At 41.3% G+C, this 22,610-nt stretch overlaps 1 protein-coding gene and 2 long non-coding RNA genes across 3 annotated transcripts; 2 read left to right on the forward strand and 1 right to left on the reverse strand.

The window, feature by feature from the left end:
* Nucleotides 1-381: 381 nt before the first annotated feature.
* On the reverse strand, nt 382-13,614 carry LOC116697678 (uncharacterized). The gene is made up of 3 exons (XR_004334028.1): nt 13,458-13,614; nt 5,331-5,336; nt 382-392 (listed from the first exon to the last, which is right to left on the reverse strand). It is a non-coding gene; the product is annotated as an uncharacterized LOC116697678 (long non-coding RNA).
* On the forward strand, nt 2,796-18,807 carry LOC116697696 (uncharacterized). The gene is made up of 3 exons (XR_004334032.1): nt 2,796-2,809; nt 14,275-14,278; nt 18,749-18,807. It is a non-coding gene; the product is annotated as an uncharacterized LOC116697696 (long non-coding RNA).
* LOC116697396 (cholecystokinin receptor) lies at nt 8,180-13,358 on the forward strand. Its single transcript, XM_032528745.1, has 3 exons — nt 8,180-8,449; nt 9,009-10,327; nt 11,641-13,358. Exons 2-3 carry the CDS (start codon nt 9,438-9,440, stop codon nt 12,635-12,637), a joined length of 1,887 nt encoding a protein of 628 aa, XP_032384636.1. The 5' UTR covers nt 8,180-8,449; nt 9,009-9,437; the 3' UTR covers nt 12,638-13,358.
* Nucleotides 18,808-22,610: the final 3,803 nt, after the last annotated feature.

Here is a 22,610-nt window from a genome sequence, read left to right on the forward strand (position 1 = left end):
ACATATTGTAAAAAGTGGGATATTTTTTTATTCTAAGGCAGGATTTTGGGAGGGGGCTTAAAGAGATAATTTCAAACAACTATCATACGAATGAGAATATGTGAGCTATTGTTGGGACAGCTAGAGCTGTGGTTGGCTGCTTGGGCTTCTTTTTGTTTTCTTCTTACAAGTTTCCCTACAAGTAGAGAGGAGAGATTGCCAAGAGTAAGATAAGGAAGTTGAACAATAACATACAACTTGAGTTTTCACATTAGCACAGGTGTACGCCGGTGTGTCAGATCAGCCTCTTACTCCAAGAGCTCACCATGAACTCTCTCTCCTTTTTCCTCTTATCTCTGTGCCTCTATGAATTAATGCTGGATTCATAAAGCCCAAGTGTAAATTATGGAAACCTTTTTCAACTTGTGTCTTTGCCTCATTTCGTACAGCCATGGGCAAATTTGTGTGGTCTCGCATCATTTCATTGACCACGGTGGCAACTGCAACCTTCTGCTCACTGAGTTGCTCTCCACAGGGAGCGAAACAACGTCAACAGGCAACTGCGCTACCGCTGTTTCATTTTCAGCAATGGGACAAGATGAACTAGAAGTTACCTGATGTGACCCTACAGTTGTCATACTGTATCCCAACGTTGTGAAAAATATGACCTTGTAACAATGTGAAATGTGTGGCGAAAAAGTCACGCACGATACATCCGTGTAGCGTGTAGCTGTGGTTTTGTTAACGGGTCAAATACAGCGTCAAAAATTCAACACCTACACTGTAGGTATCTACCAAAGGATTGCCCTGTACATTCATTTTAAATGAGTCCCTCTAAACTAAAATTACTGTATCTGAAATCTGCACTTCCTTCTATCTCTTTCTTCAGTTTACAAAGTTTGGCTTCACCAAAAGGCTCTGAACGTAGGGATGATTCCCGCAGCAGCTCCTCTCATAAAGGTAAATGCCCTCTACGTTTGAAATCTAAAAACTTCAAAAGAAGGACGTTCCATGAAACTATTAACTCTCAGAAGGCACATTGATACATTTTGTTTTAGCTTGTTGTTGCTTTGTAATTAATTATTGTTATTTTGTATTTATTTACGATTAGATTATTTGACTCTTGACTTGCAAAACTTTGGCACTTTAATGTATTAATATTTAGCTTTTAGCTTAAATTTTACACTCATTTGTTTGTTGATTAAGCCTAACAACGTACGTAACAGCTTGTGAACTCACTCGATAATATGGTATAGTGACATTGTAGCTTTGAATGATGAGTAACAAAAACATGTCCATGGTACCATGCTGCGATTTGATTCTGAATGATGCTGATGTGTGAAGGTGTGTGTCATGACAAACTATCTGAACTCACAGGTGTGTGTGCCGCCCTTTTGTTTTGCTGCCCTTTAAGGCTGAAACACAAAGGCATTTTTTTAAAAAGGTGCTGCTAACACTCATCACTGGAGGAGCTATGAAGAGTCCAAATGGCATTTACTTTGCAGCACTTCCACTGTTTGAAGTATCAAACTTGGCACACTCTTCTCTCTCACAGTTCTCCTCAGTCCTCATTAGTCAGCAAATCAAGGCCACAGAAATGTTTTCATCCTTTTCATAAAAATAACCATCTCTGCTTCCTGCTCCAGCAATGAAAAAAAAGTACTGCAGCTCTTTTCAATGGAAAATACCAACAACATTTATGAACCTTCACAGATGAAGCTTGCAACACTTTAAACCCAAATTACTTTTGAATCCCTATTCTAACCTTGTACGTCATTAACACTGTTTTTGGTCTTAATATCAAACACCATCTGGAAATCTTAGGGGTTCCCCCCCACGTCCTCTTGCGAATAAAAGTGGAAACTAAAAAAAACCTCTGAAACAAAGGGTTTAATCACAAAATAGGATATTTTGAGCTGATTCACAACTTCACAGCCAACTTTGGCAGCAGCAGTCAGTATTGCAATTTTTTCCCTTATGCTTGACTGGAACTTAACTATTTAAAGGTCCCATGACATGGGTTTTTGGAAGCTTTCATATAGGCCGTAGTGGTTGCCTAATACCATATCTGAAGTATCTTTCCCAAAATTCAGCCTTGGTGCAGAATTACAGCTACTAGAGCCAGTCCCACTATGAGCTTTCCTTAGGATGTGCCATTTCTGAGTATGTAGTTTTTGAGGAGAGAGGGGGGGGCAAGGTGGAGGCTGGTGGTGGGGCATTGACCAACTGCCACTTTGCTCATTTTAAAGCCATGATGTCACTCTTTCTCTCTCATAGGCGGGCCAAATTCTCTGGACGGGCAAAGCAGAGAAAGGAGAGGTAACCTTGCTCCTTGTGACCTCATAAGGAGCAAGATTCCAGATTGGCCCATCTGAGCTTTCATTTTCTTAAAGGCAGAGCAGGATACCCAGGGTTTGGTTTACACCTATTTCTAGCCACTGAGGGACCATTAAATGTTTAAAAAACCTCATAAAGTGAAATTTGTATGCCATTGGACCTTCAACTACTGACTGGTTCATTTCTTTATCATACTGAACAAAACTATAAACGTAACACTTTTGTTTTAGCCCCCATTTTTTATGAGCTGAACTCAATCCAGTAAAACTGCAGATTTTGGAGTGGCCTTTTATTGTGGCCAGCCTAATGCCCACCTGTGCAATAATCATGCTGTCTAATCATCATCTTGCTATGCCACACCTGTCAGGGGGATGGATTGTCTCGGCAAAGGGGAAGTGCTCACTAACACGGATTTAGACGGATTTGTGAACATTATTTGAGAGAAGATAAGAATAAGCCTTTTGTGTGCATAGAAACAGTCTTAGATCTTTGAGTTCAGCTCATGGAAAATGGGGGCAAAAACAAAAGTGTTGCATTTATAATTTTGTTCAGTGTATTCTACATGATACATTTTTTTATCACTGTGAAAGGTGGACATGAATACGCTCTTCTAATATTTCATAATGCTACTGGACTTTCTCCATACTACAAAACCCTGTTGAAAGTTAAAGTTATCATCTTTGTTTCCCAAACATGCCAAAGAAAATGTGCTAAACCCACATTAAAAATGTGAGAGCTGGTTATTTTGCCACAAGCTATGAACTCATTTTCTATAAATGTACAAGAGACACAACCTGTCCTGACTTGAGACAAAATAAATGAGTCCACTGTGGAGAAAAAGACTGCAGGATACGTGTAAATTGGAACTCAGACGATTTGATCAAAGCGCTATATGAGAGGGAATTATTAATTAACTGAGACTGAGCTTACTGAGATTCAGGTCCATGGCATTTTAATGTAACCTTCCAAATGAATTGGTGGACAATTATTTTTTCTGTATTTGATCCAAGCCTTGGTCCAAAAGGTCCAGCAGAGAGATCTCTGAGCTTACTGGTGATCAATATTGACAATAATCTGTGGTATGGTGAAAACTCTGTGGCCTTTTCCAATTATTCCATCACGTCTGAATGATTTAAAGACATGTTATCTTATCTTGCTTATCTTATCAAGCATGAAACTGGTTTCACGCAGTCTGAAATTGAATCTGCTCAGTAACAGGTTAAAAAAAGCACCTAACTATGGTAAATGATGAATGTTTGTGTGTTTTTATATGAACATATGAAGGGGGTTTTGCCTCCCATGGTTATAATCACATCTTCATACGTTATGCAGTTTTTTGTACATAGCCCTATCTAAAAGTACCTGCGCATAGTGTTTGAATTCTGAGAAAACTGTTGAGGTATGTTCACATCACACTTCCGTCCTATGAATATTCACCCTCTATCCCATTGACTTCTATTTGAAGCCCTTAAGCCTCTTTACAGTTGCCGTTCCTGAGCTTTGGTGCGACAATGTGATGTCAAAATGATGTAGATCTTGCTGGCGCGCCAGGATTTTAAGTGCCACTATTTTTTTTTCAGCGGCGCATGACAAAGCAGAAACAAGAAACATGGACGAGTTCAAGGGCAACTGGATGCCAGGACTCTCAGAGTGACTACAAGTCTCTCTTGTGAACTGACTGGGTTAAGATGAGTTATTTTGGGAGCAACCTCCAGTGGCCTTTGCAGTTTAGAGTTTACCTTTGTTTAACTTTGAAGTCGGTCGCTAGAAACACTCCGGCATTGTGTTTTGAAATGGAGAAGTTTCCTCAATATTGTCAGTACAGTATCACGCTACACCTGTAGTGTCGCTCTCATACACTGTTTAAAGTTACAGGGGGGAATCCTCCACCAGATTTCTTCATTCCCATTTTCTGCATTTCTGTTATGGTTGGAGTCCGGCTGGCCGCGAGTATTTGTTTTGTTTTCTATTTTTCAGAGTTTTTTCGTCAGCCTGCCGTGGGGCCTGCTGCACGAAAGTAGAATGAAGATATCCAAGATAAGTGAAAAAGCGCAACCAGGTGAACAGGTGAAGCTATGTCCAGCCAGGTGTAGATAGCTGGGATAAGTGCACGTTCACGGCTTTCTTAAATAGAGCACGGTATCTATTACAGATTTACTGATGCAGAGATGGAGAAGACGCATGCGTCATTTGTTTCACCCGATAAGCAGCAGCTTCTAAGGGAAAGTAACGAGGAAGTGAAGCATATAATATGCAGAAAGTATGTCTAATTCTAAATATCTTTGTACAATTAATGTTTATGCAAAACAATCAGAAAGGGACAAAAACTAGAAAAGAAGTGACTTTAATACACACTGTGAGCATATATGTAACCCAAGTATTCATTTTTTTTTTTGTCTTATGACAAGTGACAGCACCAAAATAAAAAAAGATTAACAAGCATTGTGGTGTTCTCGGTGTGATAAATGTAAACTACACTATACATATGTATATGAGCCAAGTTATTGGTCCAGTGATGTGAGACTTATTGGGAAGGTTATGAAACCAAAGTAAGCTATAATAAAAACAGTAGGCCCACATATTAAGGAGTAACACAAACTATCCTTTTATTAGAGAAGGACAAGCAACAAGAAAATGAAATCGTGAGTGTATTGGTCTCTGACCGTTCTGCCAATATTATCATCTGGGAAAAACCTGAAGCTGCAGTGACCACGGACGCCGCGCTGCTCTTCTCTACTTTTACAGAGAGAGTGGACACTGATGCGATGCACAGGTCTGCCGGCAGACAGCAGCCACCGGGCGGCGGCCACCGGGCAGCGGCCGCACGCCAGGCAGCCTCGACACACTACCGGCCCACCGGGAAAAGTCCCGACTCTCCCGATTGCCACTCCGCATCAGGGTGCCAGCACAACCATTTCTAACCATCTAAACAACTGCTGTAGTAGGGGTTTAAATCAAGCTCATGATAACAATAGAGACAAATAATGCATGTTAATAAAAATAAATTAGAACACATGCAACTTAACTTAAACACGTTTATTTTGGATCAGAGCGGCAGCTGATTTAACACATGAGACTCCAGGATTATTTTAGCCTGGCTGTTAGCCTGCACTGGACCAGGCTAGCTGCAAAGAAGAGAATCTCCATGGTTACTTGGCTGGGTTTAATTCAACCTGGTTTCGTGCAACAGATCAAAGCTAATTCATCCAGGATAACTTAAAATATCCCGGCTTGATCCGTTATCCTGGTTTCGTGCAACAGGCCCCTGTTTTTTGTTTTCCCTCTCTCTCCTTTCTGCTAATGCCAGCTGACTACACACACCTGCGTCTCATCTCGTATCACCTGCTCCCGCTGCCCACACCTGCCAGCCATCTGCAATCATCTACAGTTTATCAACCCCAGCTCTCCAACCACTCACCTGACTGTTGATCCAGTCACCCAGGTGAAACTCTCACAAGCAAACCTGATGCCTAGAGTGTCCCTACCTCTGTGTGTGTCCCCCCCTGCAGTCATCACCTCCTGTCCTGTTTCCCTTCTCCGGTCAGCTGGTTTCTCCTCTCGGTTCCACTCCCGCGGCACCCTGCTTCAGCCTGTCTCCCTCTCACCTTCCAGCCCCAGCGTCTTTCCCTCGGCTCCTGGCTCTCCCACGCTTCCTCCGAGTATCAAGCTTCCCCATCTCTGCATTCCTATCCTTGGCGTCTGCTTCCCCACTTTCCCTCTCCTCTTAGCTCAAATAAATCCCTTTTATTTTTGTGAGCCATGCATTTGAGTCTCTGTTCCTTAGCGTAACACATTTCGACATACATTTCTAGTGCCTGTGGCGATGCAAAATCCAGAAATATTTAAGTTGACCAAATCATGCCAGAAAGAATTTTAGGCTACTAAATTATGTATTAGATAAATGTCTTACTTTCTTTATTGCTTAAAATAGGGGCCAATCACATATACTTAAATGAAATAATAACAATTTAATTCGAAAGGGAGGGGCACAAACATGATTTTGAAAAGTTGGGGGTACGTGTCCTCCTTGTCGCCAGTGGAAATTACGCCCTCGCCTGCATCAGAGCTGGGACACAGCACCCTTTCTTCTGGGCAGAGTACAATCTCATTTTGTTGAGCAGAAACGTTTAAGTTACTCACCTTTGGGCTTTGGTTGGTCTCTGGGTGTCTTATAAAGTGAAATATTGAAGCTGTCATAGTAGGGGAGAGCCGAGACGATAGAAACATTCCAGTTTTCTCGAAGTGCAATGATTATAGACCTTCCTTAGGTGAAAACATAGAGCATGTTAACCTCCTCCTATCAGCCAAATATCTTCCTGTTATTTCCTTTTATCACGGCGTCACAGCCAATCAAAGAGTTTTGATGGTCAAAAGTAAACTTCATTAGCGGTCAAATTTTTTTGATTGTTAATGAGTGTTTTTTATGTAAAGGTTTGACTACATGCTTATTCAGTAGACCATTTAGTGTTCTTCACAATCCCAGGCTTTCCTATTGCACGCTTGTTTACATGAGAAGCAAAACAGGCTATAGTGGCATACGTCTTTGCCCCGACCTGGCTGTAACTCCATGGATTTTAAGTAAATGCACAACCATCTGTGTTTATACAACAACTTATTGAGGTGAGACATGAAAAAGCAGTTTTAGAACGATGAAAATGCATTTGGGCCCAGCAGGTAGGGGGGGGTCGGGTTTTCCCATGTTGTCCTACAGAGACTGACGGGCTGTGGCGCGTTATTTGGATGTGCAGTGGTCTAACCCACGTAGAAACCTAGTGAAACGACATATTCCAAAATGGAAACATGATATAAATGGAAAAATGTACCGTTCTAGCTATGAAAAATGACAGAATCATCCACCGTATTTCAATAACCGCTTCATACACGCTTCACGATGACGGCAATGACGCATAGCCCTGCAACAATCTATCTAAAATAACAGCTTTTGGAAGTACCATTAAGTACTAGTAGTAGTGGTAATATAGTACAATATTAAAGTTGTGGGAAGTTTATGTGGCTTAAACTGTATGTTTCATTCATCCCCCCATGCTGTTTCATGCATCCCGTCCAGGAGGGACAGATGACACATTACGCACGTCCCACTTTTGCTGTAATAACTCCTGAACGGTTTTGTTCAAAGCTGAAAGTGCAGCTGGATTTGACAGATGACAGGTGTAGGTTGCTAGTGACAAATTTTTAGCTTTCAGTGCAATACGCCCGTTTTGTAAATTACGTTTAATGAAAAAGTGTTTTAACTGTTCCGGCTCTCCCCTAGGTCAAATGGGGCTCGACAACAGATTTTTGCCCCTCGACCCTCTATAGCAGGTTCATCCGGCCATGCTGAAATGGAGTAGAGGCAAAAAGCAGTAGAAAAAGCACAGACTAAAGAAAAGTTAGAATTGAACACACAGTAAATAAATTAAATGATTAATTAAGTACTTTCTTTCCATCATTGTCAATACATAACATACAAAGCATTTCTAAAACTATTGTATTTGTCCTTTGCGATGTATTTGCAATGTATTTGTTCCTGCTCTTTATCATTTTTGCTGTTACCAGTTAGAAAATCTCATACAAAAGTCGGGACAGGAAATAATAAGCCAATAAGTCAATCAGCCATTTGGCTCAATGAGACCGGAGAAAATCCAGTTATCCTGATTTTATTGGAGCTTCAAGATAGGAGAAAACATAAAGCCTGCAGAGTTAAGATACACTTCTTGATTTATTACAGGGTTTAATAACTGCCATAGGTAATGCGCGGTTGAGTGCGTGCCTGTGCGTGTGTGTGTGTGTGTGTGTGTGTGTGTTTGTGTGTGCGCGCAGCAGCTGCTTCCTCCCTGACTCCATTCCTCTCCCTTATATCCAGTCCTGCATTGGCGGTCAGGCTCGGAGCTCCTGGAGCGCAGACATGTGAGGAGCCCGGAGTGAAAAAGAAACGCTTTTGAAAACCCCTCAAAAATCCCTCTGTAGCTTTGAGACTCAAAACGGATTATAAAGCGCATTTAACGGCTCGGAGCGATTCAGGAGCAACTTTGCTACTGTTTTTTTATTTTTTTATTTTGGCGCAGATCTTCAGTCTCCACCTGACAGCCTTCTCAACATCTTCAGGCTTTGAGCATAAAAGGATCCGCACACGGTCAGTAAACGATAGCGAGATTTGCTTTCTTTTGAGGGTTTGCCTATTTAATGATTTTAACAACTACTCCTCTCTGGCTTTGTTCACTTAGGATTAAATATATCTTTTGTAAGGTGTAGCTGGGGGGACATTTTTAAGTTTATTTATTGAAACGTTTGACTTCTGCACCCTTTTCATATTTTTTTATTTTTTTAAATTGCAATGATCTGATGTTGGTGAGAATGATATATGCCCAGGATGACGTCCTGCTATCCGTGCTTGATCAATTAATAATTAATATTAAAGCTATACTGCAAACATATTTTAACCATACCTACAGTGTAAACACTACAGTACACAACAAATCCTTTCCTGAGCAGAAACAGTTGTCACTTTATATTACTGAATGTTTCTGCGACCCAACTGTGAGAAGCTGTGATCTACCATGTGGAGATGATTGAAGCTTTTCAGTGTTTTTCTATCTAAGGATGTGTTATTTGCTGTTGTCTAATCTACAGAGAATTTAATACAGCTGTTGTTGGGAACAGCCACTGATATCTGTGATGTTTTCTCAAAACAGATTGGATCGCATCCCTGTAACGGACTAAAGGGGTGAGGAAGAAGAAAGGGACAGTGAGGAGGGGGGAGGTCTGCATGTTTGCCTTCCTTGAAGGTGAGAAAATCTATTAACAGCTTGTGGCAGAAATCCAGGTTCAGAAAGCCACTCCCTGGAGGAATGATTGTACATAGCATGCAGACATAATGACTCCACCTAACTCATCAGATGTGGCATAAGATGGGGGACCATGATTTACGCTTGTCGAGACATGTTTGTATCCACGCAGGACAGAGGAACCTGCAGACCACATAACTGTATCCTATAAATCATGTTTTTGGCAAGGAGTTCCGACCTTTTTGGATTCTGATTTTGGTGTTTTGCTTTCTTTTTTGTTGTTGTTGTCTACGAATGAATTTTAATGAGGACCAAGGGACACCAGTACAATAAGCCATGGATGTGTCCCAGGACCACCTGTCAGACTGGAGCTCAGTGCAGCCCAGCTTCTCTCCGCTGCTGCAGTACGACGGCTCTCAGGAAAGACTCAACCACACCTACAGCTTCCACAGCTCTGTAATACTGTCCTCCACTTTCAGTTCCCCCACTGCCTCCCTCCATCAACCTCTGCCTTCTCTGCTCCCTTCCTCCCTTATTCCTTTTTCCTCCCTTATCTCCTCCCCTTTATTCTCCACCACTTCAGCCTCATCTTCTCAACAAACATCCACTTTTGTCTATCAACCCTCCTCTTTTCCTTTGTCCCTGTCCACCTTTCTTTTGAAAGACTTGGCCAACCTGGAGAGCATGCTGCTCTGGACTCTCCACGAGCCCAGCACAATCGCTCTGACCATCATGTACTGTCTGTCTTTCATTTTGGGATTTATTGGGAACTTAATGTCCCTGCGCGTCCTCACCAACAGGCAGAGCCGGCGGCTAGCCGGCGTCAGCGCCACTCGCAGTCTGCTGGTGAACCTGGCGGTGTGTGACCTGGCTGTGGTGTGTGTGTGCATGCCCATCACCCTTGGAAGTCAGATCTACACCGCTTGGGTGTACGGGGACCTCCTTTGTCGGGCGGTGCCCTTCACGCAGGCTGTTTCAGTCTCAGCCAGTGTGTTAACGCTGACTGTGATCAGTGTGAATCGCTACTACAGTGTTCGATCACCACTGCGAGCACGTTCCATGTTTACCCGCCGTCGAATCTTGGCGACTGTCGCTGTGGTGTGGACAGTGTCTTCGATCATGTGCGCTCCTATTGCAGTGGTGAACCAGCGGCGGGAGATCAACTTTGGGACCTTTGCCATCTTGGTCTGTGAGGAGAGGTGGCCTCAGCATCGCCTTAAACAGGGGTAAGTTCTCCGACTGTATCAAATGTACCAGTATCATCAAGTGTAAGATCTAATCTCTGCAGATCTGCCGCTCTCCATCACATGTTCAGATTGTTTGTTCAGTTACAAACCAGACAATCAACCATGATGCGGCCTGACACACCAAGCTGACACTGAGCAAGTAGGCGCTGTTGAGCTGCATTATCCCTTTAAATGGCCATCCATCACCAGTAGTTTTTGTCCAGCCCTGTTGGCAGTAATTGGCTCTTAATGGCCAATTGAGAATGTGGAACTGGAAGACGCTGTCAATGAGAAAGAGCTCTCTGATTGGCTGATTAACCCAGTTGTTGATTTCACCCGTTGAAATTGTTTTCTCCCTCTCTGTTTTTCCCAGTCGGAAATAAAAACATTGACTAAAAAAAACAACAGTACAAAGCACACTAATGTTACAGGTCTAATTGCAACTTTTTGCCAGACATATTTTTAATTGATATTTTGAGGAAATAATAAGCCTTTTTAGTTAGATAGGACTTTCTGTTAGATGTGAGGTGCATAACATACGTGCACGTCTTTGCAACTTGAGGGAACTTGAAACGAAGCTCAACATGTAGTCAGTTGGTGTTTGCCTGTGCTGGTTTGGTGTCTTTGGTCCCTTTAGATTCTCACACAAGAACCCAGTTACTATTGAAACCTGGGAAGTTCTTCAATGCTGTGCTTGAAGCTTAGACTTTCAAATTCAGCACTAGTTAGTACTTCAAACACAGTTTTAGAGACAGGCTTTTGTTCCTTTTTTATCCTTCGCAGAATTTCCCTGTTTTGGATTTCTTAATTATGTCAAGTGTCCCATAATGACATGCCATTGTGTTCACTTAGTAGTTTTTTGTATATGCCTTAATAGCTTCATTGTGTGTCAGCCATCTTGCAACTTAGTGCTGCAAAGTGTTAGACATTGTGTTGATTATCCAGAGATACCTTCAGACCTAATCCTATTGTGAGTTCTAAGACAGTGCTGCTGGTTATGATGCTGTCAAATTGGTTCTTGTGTCTTGTTGATGAAAACAAGAGCTAATGTAATAGTCATGAAAGGAGCCCATTGTGGTCCTGATAACTACACTTACACTGCAATCCATAACTTGAAATGAAGCGTGCCATCATTGTAATAAAAATAGCCTTGACTCATCAGGCATTTTTACAATAGCTTGAGATGGAGAGGATGGACAGCATCTTAAATGTTTCATCACATACTGTATACAGATGGATATAATAGGTATATTTGAATTAAAAGGGAAGTTAATCAGTGTCTAAGTTTTAATTGTTTCACTTTTCTTCCACAGATATAATGTGCTGCTGTTTGTGATGCTCTACTGCCTGCCAGTGGCCTTTAACCTCACCATAGGCTTCCTAACTGGTAGGCGGCTTTGGGGTGGAAAAAAATCCACTTTCGCTGATCTCGATCCTCGCAGCGAAGCTCTGCATGCCTCGCGCTTAAAGACGCGCCAAAAGATTGCCAAGATGGTTGTGTGTCTTGTGCTGCTGTTTGCAGTGTCCTGGCTGCCGCTCTACTTGGTTGACCTTTGGATTGACTGCGAGCAAAGGCCGCCATCTTGGCTCCTGCAGACACGGCCATTTGCCCAGTGGCTGGGCCTAACAAACTCCAGCCTTAACCCCATTTGTTACTGTTTCATAGGGGATCTGTACCGCTCAGCTAAAGTTATCCGGACGCGATACTACCAGAAGGTCTCCGCTATCTTTGGCTCCTCCTCCTTCTCCAGCTCAGCTGCCGTGGTGTCTCCTACTGCTGTGATTACAGACACCAAAGCGACTGCTGCTGAACGCCACCACATAGCTGCCACCGTTGTGGCAGCGTCTGCGTCCATCGTTGCAGTCCCCAGACTGTTGAGCTTGGCTAGAGGACAGGGACTTGGGCGGAAGGTCAGAGACAGTTCAGATAGCCGTGCAGGATCTGACCACAGTATCTCAGACTGGTGTCGGTCCAGTCCCAGTGTGTGTGACAGCTCCTTGTTCCCCTGCCAGCTCCACACACCCCAGCACTCCATACAAACAGCAAACCTTCTGCCAACAAGAAGACACTCTGTGATGGAGAACCTAGGATCATTACCTTTAAGAATGGAGTCTGTGGAGATAGATGTTCTGCCTTTAAGGAGGCATTCAGGGGACAGAATCTATAGTCTGTCAGCTGATAAGAGAAACATCATTACCATGGGCAGAGATGCTCTTTGTTACTCTGGGCAGTACAGAAGCAAAACATCACAAACCTACTATCTGGTAGGAGATGGGCAGGATGAAACAACCGATATGACCAGCCTGTAAATGCTGCCGATTATCTGAAGTATCAGCAGGGATATTTTTTCTTGTCTGTCCTGCAGGCAGCAAAAAGAAAAACAGCTCCTGATTCAGTTTGCAGTTGACAGTGTGGGTTTATCTCTTGCAAAAGCCATTTTTTTGTCTTGAGGATAAACTGGCTTGGTCTACAGACTCCTTCCTTCTCTGTGTAGTATTCTCTAAGTATCATCGAAAGCACAGGCGATTCAAGATCAACGTTCACACCGATGAGATCAAGTTTTTGATGGCAGATGGAGGGATCAGTGATGGAGTGAAGCCTGCAGGGGAAGATCTGTAGGGTGTGTAGCCACAGGCTAGAAAGCCAGTTATCAGCCAGAATCACTGATTAAAGCTGTGCACCATTACATGCAAGTCATATCATAAGTGATTTAGCTCCTAGTCACAGTCGTGTCTACTTAAGTCAAAAACCCAGCACTGCACATCTGTATGATTAGTTTATTTTATGTTATTCTCTTTCTTTTTTATTGCTTTGCTAATACAGGGAAATACTGTATCAGAGTTTCTGACTTCTGTCTTTACAGGATAATGTCACCACCAATGTCAGCAGTAGTTGTTCACTTGTGCAGTCATGCAGTTAATTTGCAGGGAATATGAGACATATTGTATATGAGAGAGGCAATCTAAAACTTGCAATACAATGTATGGTTTTGTTTTGCACTTAACAACTCTGTGATATTATATTAGGTATTAGGGCTCATCAGATTTTTTAAAGGTCCAATATGTAATATATTTACTGTAATACATCCAAAAAGGACCCCAATGCGTCATCAGATATTAAGGAGTACACAATTGAAATACTATCTCTTCTGACACCAATGTTAATGCAAGTATTTTCTCCTTATGAAATTTCCGTTCCGTGTCAGAATTTCTGTTTGTGTTTTGGCCTGTGTGTTGTAATCAACTGCCCAGTTTGACAGCCAGGCCGGTTGGCCAGATATACTGTACCTGTAAAAACGTAAACCCAACACGCTACAATTGTAACAGTAGTACAGCCATGAAAGCAGTAAACAAACAAACAGAGACGTAACAAACCCCGGGTAAAGATTGGAGATGTATTTGAAAAATGGAGACAGCTTACAGCCCAAAAGGACGCTGAGTTGGCTAATTTCCTCCTGAATAGGTAAGCATTAGCTTCAGGCTAATTTATCACGGCTACAAGGGACGGGCATTTTAGGACATTTCAACATTCATGAACTCAACCTTGAATTATATAGCTTGAGTACCTGAGTTGGTTACTTGCAAAAAACTTGAGACACAGCCAGTAAAGTGATCCTGATTGGTCTTGGCTAACGTCGACATGCTAACCCTGCTAACCTCGTTAACCCTGCTAATGTTACCAGAGGACCAGGCAAGTGGGCCAGGGCTGTTTACAACGTCTTACGTGAGCCTGTTCAGCGGTCATAGCCGACAATGGTGAGTTATTTTAAGCCAAGAGAGGGGGGCTGTAAATTGGGAAGAGGGGGCCGCGAGTTTGCAGTGTGTTTAGCGATTGTTGCTGTAATTTAAAGCCAAAAAGTGTGTTAAGTTTAGAGCAGATGGCAAGGTTAATGTTATTTTTAGCGGTTCCAACCGTAATTCTGACCCCCAAAAAGTGTGTTTGTCAGTTGGGTACAGAGCTCGGCGTGAGAATGGTATTTTATGAACGTCAGTACAGCCAGCATCTAACGTTAGCTACTCTGCTGTGTTGTGAAGTAATGTCTGGCTTTGTGAGACAAGCATCTATTAACATTGTTGTGGATGCTGTGGTCTCAGCCTGGCGTCTCCCGTGAACTTTGAGTCTGGGGAGGAGGGGGTGGGGGAAATGACTCTCCAGTATTTTTAATAAATACTGCAGTAACTATTTTAAACAGTAGCTGTCAGTATTACATGTTGCACCTTTAAATCTAAACATGATTGTCTGAAAGAAGCCCCAAACAACCAGGTTTATTTCCTTCAGAGAGTATTTAAAGGGCCGGTTCAACCCAAAAATATTTTCTCACATGCCTTGTGGTTTCTTATCATAGAGAAAGTTTTGGTTTAATTTCGCCTGGTGTTGCTTTTTTGATGCCCAATATACTGTATGTTAATTTGGTGAACACCATTTTGTTTATGGTGCTTATACTGTATAATGATTACATTTTAAGATATCAACTGCAATGTGTTATTCTAGAATCAGTGTCCTAGACTCAAGGCAAGGCAAGGCAAGGCAGCTTTATTTGTATAGCACATTTCAGCAACAGGACAATTCAAAGTGCTTCACACAAAATCAGTTAAACAGATAAAACACAAGTAAAAACAGTTAAAAATCATAAGTATTAAAAACCGGTAAAACACATGAATAGACAGTTAAAAAATAGACACATAAAACACAAGAATAAAAGTTACAGTGCAGCATAAGAATTTTAAAGAAATGAGCAGTCATTTAAAGAAAGGCAGCATCAAAAAGAAAGGTCTTCAGCCTTGATTTAAAAGAACTGAGAGTAGCAGCGGATCTGCAGGTTTCTGGGAGTTTATTCCAGATATGAGGAGCATAGAAACTGAAAGCTGCTTCACCCTGTTTAGTTCTGACTCTGGGGACAGAAAGTAGACCTGTCCCAGATGACCTGAGAGGTCTGGGTGATTCATAGTGTAGTAGCAGATCAGAAATGTATTTTGGACCGAAACCGTTAAGTGATTTATAAACTAGCAAAAGTTCAAAATGAATGGATATTTCATTTTTACCTAATCATTCATGACATTGTGTTCATGTAAGCCGTTTTCTGCCCATGTTTTTGGTCAACAGTGGAATAGTGGTTGCAAGGAGCAATTAATGCTTTTCATGCCTATTGAAGAAATATGCCTCTTAAGAGTACCATGTGGATTTTTCTTTTAATCCAAGTCACCAAAACACATTGCATCTTTGAAGCCTAGCAAATTTTACCTTGCATAGTAGCTGGATTCTCACAATGTCACAAGATCACACGGCTCGTGGGATCACACAAAAATCTGACTTGTCAGGCTTCAACGTTTTGTGTCTGAACCAAGCTGTTCAGACCAATCATTGTCCTGTAAGGAGCTACTGGCACACTTTAGGCGTGGGACGACCGTGACTCCAGGCCTATTTAAGGGATCTATAACCAGGATATCAATGTTAATGCTATACTCTGGATGCTACTTGGAACCCTGTCAACAGGACTATTTCTTCTATTTAGGGTAGTTCCTTTAAAAATGGTGTTGTATTCAACCACAGACATCTCAAAACCAAGACAAATGAAACCAAAACTGCATGTCTAGATGCTACTACAGGTCAGACAAAATGTTTACAATTTGGGTAAGCTGACCCTTAATATTTTTATACATCACATTGACTGCATTGTGAATAGCTACAGAAAAATACAAGAGTATATCAGTTTTAGTATGTGATAACAGGAGAGTTTTGGCCAAACCAGCACATGCCTTGATGAGCAAAGGACTGAAACAGGGTGCTGAAAGAGCTGTAAAGGTTAAAGAAATTAAACACACACCACACACACACACACACACAACACACACACACACACACACACACACACACACACAACACACACACACACACACACACACACACAACACAACACACACCACACACACAGATGCATGCACAACAACAAAATCTAATCTAACCTCGGGCTGCTTCCAGTTGTGTTCAAGACAGAAGTGGTGACTAGCATGAACTGCTGTGACATCAAGCTGCTAATCGCACTCCTGACCTTGCAGCTAAAGGGAAGAAGTGCAACACTCAAGGCATCAAACTGGGTTGTAACTGTCCTATTTATATAATTGGATAAAGTTGCGTTGTACCTTATAAAATCTCAATGACATAATCCTGTGACTTTCTGTCATCTCTCCTTCTCTCTTTACTTTCATCTACCTCTCTCTCTTTCTCAGTGTTGCACTGTGTTAATAGAGGGCATGTGTACTAAATAATGTGCATTTGGTGTTTAATTAAAAAAGCTGAAAGTCTGTCTGTGGTCACCTGTAACAGCAACAGAAACGTCCTAGGATTTTTACAGATTTTGAAGAGCCTGCAACACAGCTGTACTTGAAAAACCTTAAGTATGAGGATTTTTACAAGTTGTCTTTGGCTAATAGCGACGTAATAAGTGGGGGGAGGCGTGAAATAGATGGATAAAAGTTTTCCTCAGTTGTGGAATCCTTTCATCCAATCTTCTCTTGTTCCTTCAGGGTTGATTAAATGTTCATTGGATATGAATTCAGTTATACGTAGCTCTCTATCAAATGAGTTACAAAGATGTTCAAGGAGGGAGACAGTCTCATCAAATTTGTGATGTGGACATTGAACCCCCATGGATTTAATCACTGATTGTAGAACAAGTTGGGCATGCTTATTTTTACTTGTTCATCATGTAGAAAAGGTAGTAGGTATTAAAAAAAAGACAAAACTTTAGTAAAGGTTTGTATTAAGTTTGGGGCACAAATTGCATGACGCAAAAGCCCCTTCAACAATTTCTTCTGTTATGCTAATTTTTATTCATTTTTGTTGTAGGCTACATAGTGTTTCGGGCATTTACTAAAATTACTGATACGTTCTTCTCAAATTTTATTGTTTTGCAATTCAAATTTGTCATATAACCCACAGAATATTTTTCTTTAAGTATGAGACAAATCCCTTTGTTTGATGACATTTTAGGATGTCAGTTTCCAGCAGCATGTCATTGATAAAATTATACAGGGACATGAGCTCAGTGCAGAAATCCATTTTTGTGAATTCTGTTTTTTGAAGCTCGCAAGGATGTGAGAAGCACGCACGCACGCACGCACGCACGCACGCATTTGGGTTTCCCAAGGACTAATGCTAAGGCACTTCAACTCATGATTGTTCATATCTTCAGACATCCCGATCTTTTTTTCTCCACAGCCTCTCATCAATCTGTATTTTCTTTGTACTCTCTTAAAAGGTCTCTCCACAGTTCTCTGCTTCTCCTTCTTTCCCTTTTGGATTTCTGATCTCCTTTCTCCTGGCATCATTGCTGCACCAGTCATAGAAAAGAAAAAGGACAGCAGGCTAACAATAGCCTGTTTGTTTCTTTTTCTTCCTTCTTTCATTACCATCCGTATATATTTCCTTTTTTGACAACAAGACAAGGGCCATTTAACATAGAGCATACCCAGAAGGGTGCAATGCATACTAAAGGCACAGAAACAGTGAACTACAAATGCTGGGAAATAATATGTATAATAGAGAGACCACAGCTGCAAAGCCAGAAACTCCACTTATATTTGTTGAGGTTAATTAAATATGTTCTACTGTTGATATGACGTAAATAAACATTAATAGCAGACAGTGAAATGTCATCCCCTGGAAAACGACTGCATGAGTCGTTTGTACAATCAGCAATTACCCTTTAACATTTACGTTATGATTGTTAGGTGGCGCCGCCTTCTAGTGGCCATACTAATTATGATGAGGAGCCAAGCAGGAAGACTCTCTTTTTGTTTGGCATTTTAGACAAATATAGGGCAAATGTACATTGTCAATTTTGTCCACTAAAAGTGTAGTGTCATACAAAATCATGGAAAGGATCCCTATAGAGAAAAGAGTTTCGAAAGGTCTTTGTTTAATGAGAAACAATTGTTGCTAAATGAACCAGACTCCATTTAAAAAAACAATACTTTTAGAGCAATCATGTTTTCACATGTAAATTGGTAAACTGTTATTTCAACAGTATTTCTCGCAATTAAAGTTGTGATGGTTGGAAAAGTGGTCAGATAAGCTAAAACGGCTTTTCATAGTTTTATTTTGTGTCTTTCAATTTTGAATTATTGTTACATAATGATAAAGTTACTGTTTATTTACATGGGGTCCGGTAGGTTTAGGGATGACAATTTTGCAGATGTTTTTATGTTTTTAAAAAGGATCTACTCTTTAAGAGAACTGTCGACCTCCTTAGGAATCCTTTTCCATAATGTTGTCAAACATTAATCTGTTGGCTTTCAGAGGTGGTTTCGGTGCGCTGTCAATCAAACTCGGGGGCGGTTTGTTTGCCGAAAGAACATGATCTGTACTCAAACCGCACGAACTATACATACTCCGCAAGTAATGTAGACTACTGTGTGTAGTGTTTTGCAAAAAGTGTGATACAGAATTGGACACTGAGTGTTTTGCAAGAATTGTGCTTGGTTTAAGGATTTGGTACATGAGTTTTAAGTTTCACCGATTGTGTTTCAAGTTCAAATTGTGGTGTGCAAACAATTGGGAAAAACTGTAAAACCTTTTGTTAGTCTGACCAAAAGTTCTAAAAGCCAAACGTAGTTGGTAATTATTTTTCTATCAATCCACTAATTGATCAACTGTTTAATTGTTTGAGCTCTAAAATTAAGGGTCAAAATATTGGCACTTGCAGTGTTTTTAACGAGAGAGTTTACTTTAAAAAAAATAAGGCATCCAATATATAAATGTCTGTGTTTGTGTCTCAAGCCGAAGTAACTGTTCCTCTCAAACATTTCACATTTTAGGACAGAGCTCTGCTATTCACAGCTCACAGTTATTGGTACTCAGTTGCCCGGGGAATCTAGATACTGCATTGTCTGTCAACCACTTGTTTGGTTCTGTTGTCCCTGTTGGTTTAGGTTTTTTACAATCACTAGCAAATGTCAAATCAAATGCTGCTGTGATATTGATTTACTCCACTGGATAAAGTAAAATGAAAATAAAAATAGCAGTGCTGATACTGAGTGAGACAGCTGAGTCACCAGACGTACCGAGAACTTCATTCATCCTCGAGAGGCACAGCAGGCTGATAAACTCGGCCGGCCGGTGAAACGACACATAGACACAGTACATGCTGGAAAACCGTTAAAGCACTATTTAATACTTCCTCAAAAAGAAAGACTCCTGTTCTGTCTTTCCTCAATCGCATCATCTCCAGATTTAATCAGCCACGACTGAGACACTAGAGATCTGAGCAGACGAGCAGGAGGTCAATGTGATTTAGCCAAATAATCCGATGACATTATCCTGCTATATTTAGAAAGCTAACATAAGTCTAACACAGATAAAATCTTACATATTTATAACGCTATTTGATAAAAATATGTGTATACAGTGTGTGTTTGCAGAGTGAGGGAAGTGTTAAATGTGTTTAACCATATTAATATCACTTTTTCTTTCCTAAAAAAATGGGTTATAATTACACAGGACTATTATCGCTGTAATTATAAACAATTCAAATATGGAAAGAATTCTGTCTGCCTTGACTGGATGTCAGCCGTGCAGCCTGCTCTCTCTGCTGCAGCTTGCGATAATGGCCTCATTTAGTTAGCAGCATTGCATGTTATCTGTCACCCCAAAGAATTGGAATATTTAAATGGTAGTCAGATGCCATGGTGAGCTCAGAAACGTATTGGCTGTGTTGGTGACCCGTCCATCACCAACTGTCAGTGCTTCCCCACTGCTCCTGTAACATTTTTTGTCTTTATTTCTTGATTTAAAAAGATAATCAATTATAAGCTTTCAGAGTGCTGGCGTTGTGATCGATGATTGACAAATACATCAATTAGCTAGTTTAGCTGAGTTCCCACTACAAGACTTCTGATGTCACCAGTACGCTGTACTATTCACAGTACGCAACTTGCTGTCTTGTTATCTGGTTTTGCACCACCTGACTGACAGACGACAGGGGCTCACACACTACTAGATCTTTCATCAGGAGGAATCCCCGAGTCTAGTCTCCAAAAAACACGCAAGAAGTGGTATGGGACATGAAGTAATACCACACAGGGGACAGGCTTTTGGGATGTCTGCCAGAAACAAGTGCTCCAAGTAGCTGGTGGCAGATTTGCAGTGATAAAACAAGAGAGAAAGATCAGACAGAGCGTTTTTTAAAATGGGGTTTGGCACACACACAAGTTCAAAATAATATTTTCTACACATCCTTACTATTTATAGCCTGTTTTCTGTACGTGCAACAACACATTTAGTCCGTTTTGCAAATGCAACACATACAGAAAAGTACAGGCAACCTACCCTGGTTCCCCTGAGCCTGTGTCTTGCATTCTCATTGGCTCTTGTTTCCCGGCAGAGTCCCCAAATGCTCCCGATATTTAGCCTGCTAGATATCTGGAATGTGTCTGCCAGGCACCAGCGAGCCTCTAGGAATTGCATTTTTGAACAGTTTATGCTCAAGGATGTGCATGCGAGCGCCCATCTAATGCCGATTTGCCTCCAATATTGGACCTTTGTCAGGGAGCTCCAAAAACTGTTGGCGAGCGGAAAATCAGGACTAAAGTCTGGTAGTGGGGGCAAAAGCTGAGCCAAAACCCCCAATTTAGTTTCCCTCTGTGCCTGCAAACTAACATTATTTGGCCGATCTGGCAAGTTTTGGAGCTGTAGTGCTGTGGTAGAATTTAACTGAAAATTAACTGACAGACTGAGATGGAAATTTGGTTGAACTTTTGAACTGTTGTGGAGTCAGTACTCGGGACCACAAGGTCAGCTGTAGCCAATACTAATCAAGTGACAAATCAGCTAAGTGAATTCCCTCTTTTATGTAACTAAATGGCAAACATGACAAAGTGAGGATCCATCTAGAACCAAACAATACTAAGAGTATACAGCCATATGCACAGAAGTAAAAATGAAAAGTCAGGAAATCACAAAAGTCATTAGGATTTATCCTTTGGGAACCATGGAGATATCCATGGTACAATTCATTCATTGGACCAAAGTGGTCGGCCAAAAAGCCAACATTTCAATCGCCAGAGCCACGCTGGTAGCGTGGCTAAAACACCATCAGACCTCTGAGCATGATGGAGAATTCTCCAATTGATGGTTTTGCAACCCAACCTGTGTGTTTCTAGTTTAGGTGTTTTGCTTTGAATCCTAGAAGAAAAACCATTACCAAGCCACTAAAAGTTGATTGTGCCATCTAAACATTTTATGGGTAAGTCTGGCTCCGGGGCCAAGATGGTAGCCTTTTTTTTTTTATCACGTTAGGAAAGTAAACTGCTTTATTTTAAGTGTTTTTTGCAAACGTTCATGTGCAACAGTAATGAAACGCCAAACTCATTCAGATTCAAGCATGTTTATATCGCTCACTTCATTATTCTCTTCTTTCACCTGTTGACATAAAACCAGATCTCTGTCACGCCTTCCAGCAACTGTCTCTAATCACAGCTGAACGCAGAAATACTGTGAGGATATTGACTGTTACAATGAATATGAATGAAGTTGAGTAGAGGCTGCATGTCAGACTTTCATCCGTCTCACAAGCTTGTCTTTTAAAAATGACGTACATAATCAATGGCTTGACATAGTACATCTTTGAGAAAAAACATACTACTACTTATACAATAAAGGGCGACTGTGGCTCAGTGGTAGAGCGGTTACCTGCCAATTGGAAGGTTGGTGGTTCAATTTCTGGTCCTGCAGTCCCATGTCGAAGTGTCCTTGGGCAAGACACTGAACCCCGAGTTGCCCCCGATGCTGCGCCATCAGAGTGTGTATGTGTGTGAGTGTTTATCTGATGAGCAGGTGGCACCTTGTACGGCAGCCTTGGCCACAGTGTATGAATGTGTGTGAATGGTGAATGGTTCCTGTATGATGTAAAAGTGCTTTGAGTTGTCATTAAGACTAGAAAAGCGCTATATAAAATATAGCACATTTACATTTATACAATAAGTCACACAGAGGTGGTCCGGTGTGTAGTCAGGTTTACACTAAGTTTTCTTTTTAAATCTGATTGGGGGAAGAAGAAAAAACACTTGCCTTTTTTTATTTCCCTTGAAGACAAAATTTTGGGGAAAAAGATGGAGGGTACAACGCTTCAAGCTTGGGGGTTTTTATGTGTTTTTGATTGGGTGAGCAATTGAATGGAAAAACCCACAAACTGAGATTGTTCTGACCGCCATCCCATGCCATTTAACCAACCTGATGGAAAACTTTCGCTTTTGCCCACAAAAAGTGTTTTAAAAGAAGGTTTTT

The sequence above is a fragment of the Etheostoma spectabile genome, chromosome 2, assembly GCF_008692095.1.
Source record: "Etheostoma spectabile isolate EspeVRDwgs_2016 chromosome 2, UIUC_Espe_1.0, whole genome shotgun sequence".
NCBI classification, from domain to species: Eukaryota; Metazoa; Chordata; class Actinopteri; order Perciformes; family Percidae; genus Etheostoma; species Etheostoma spectabile.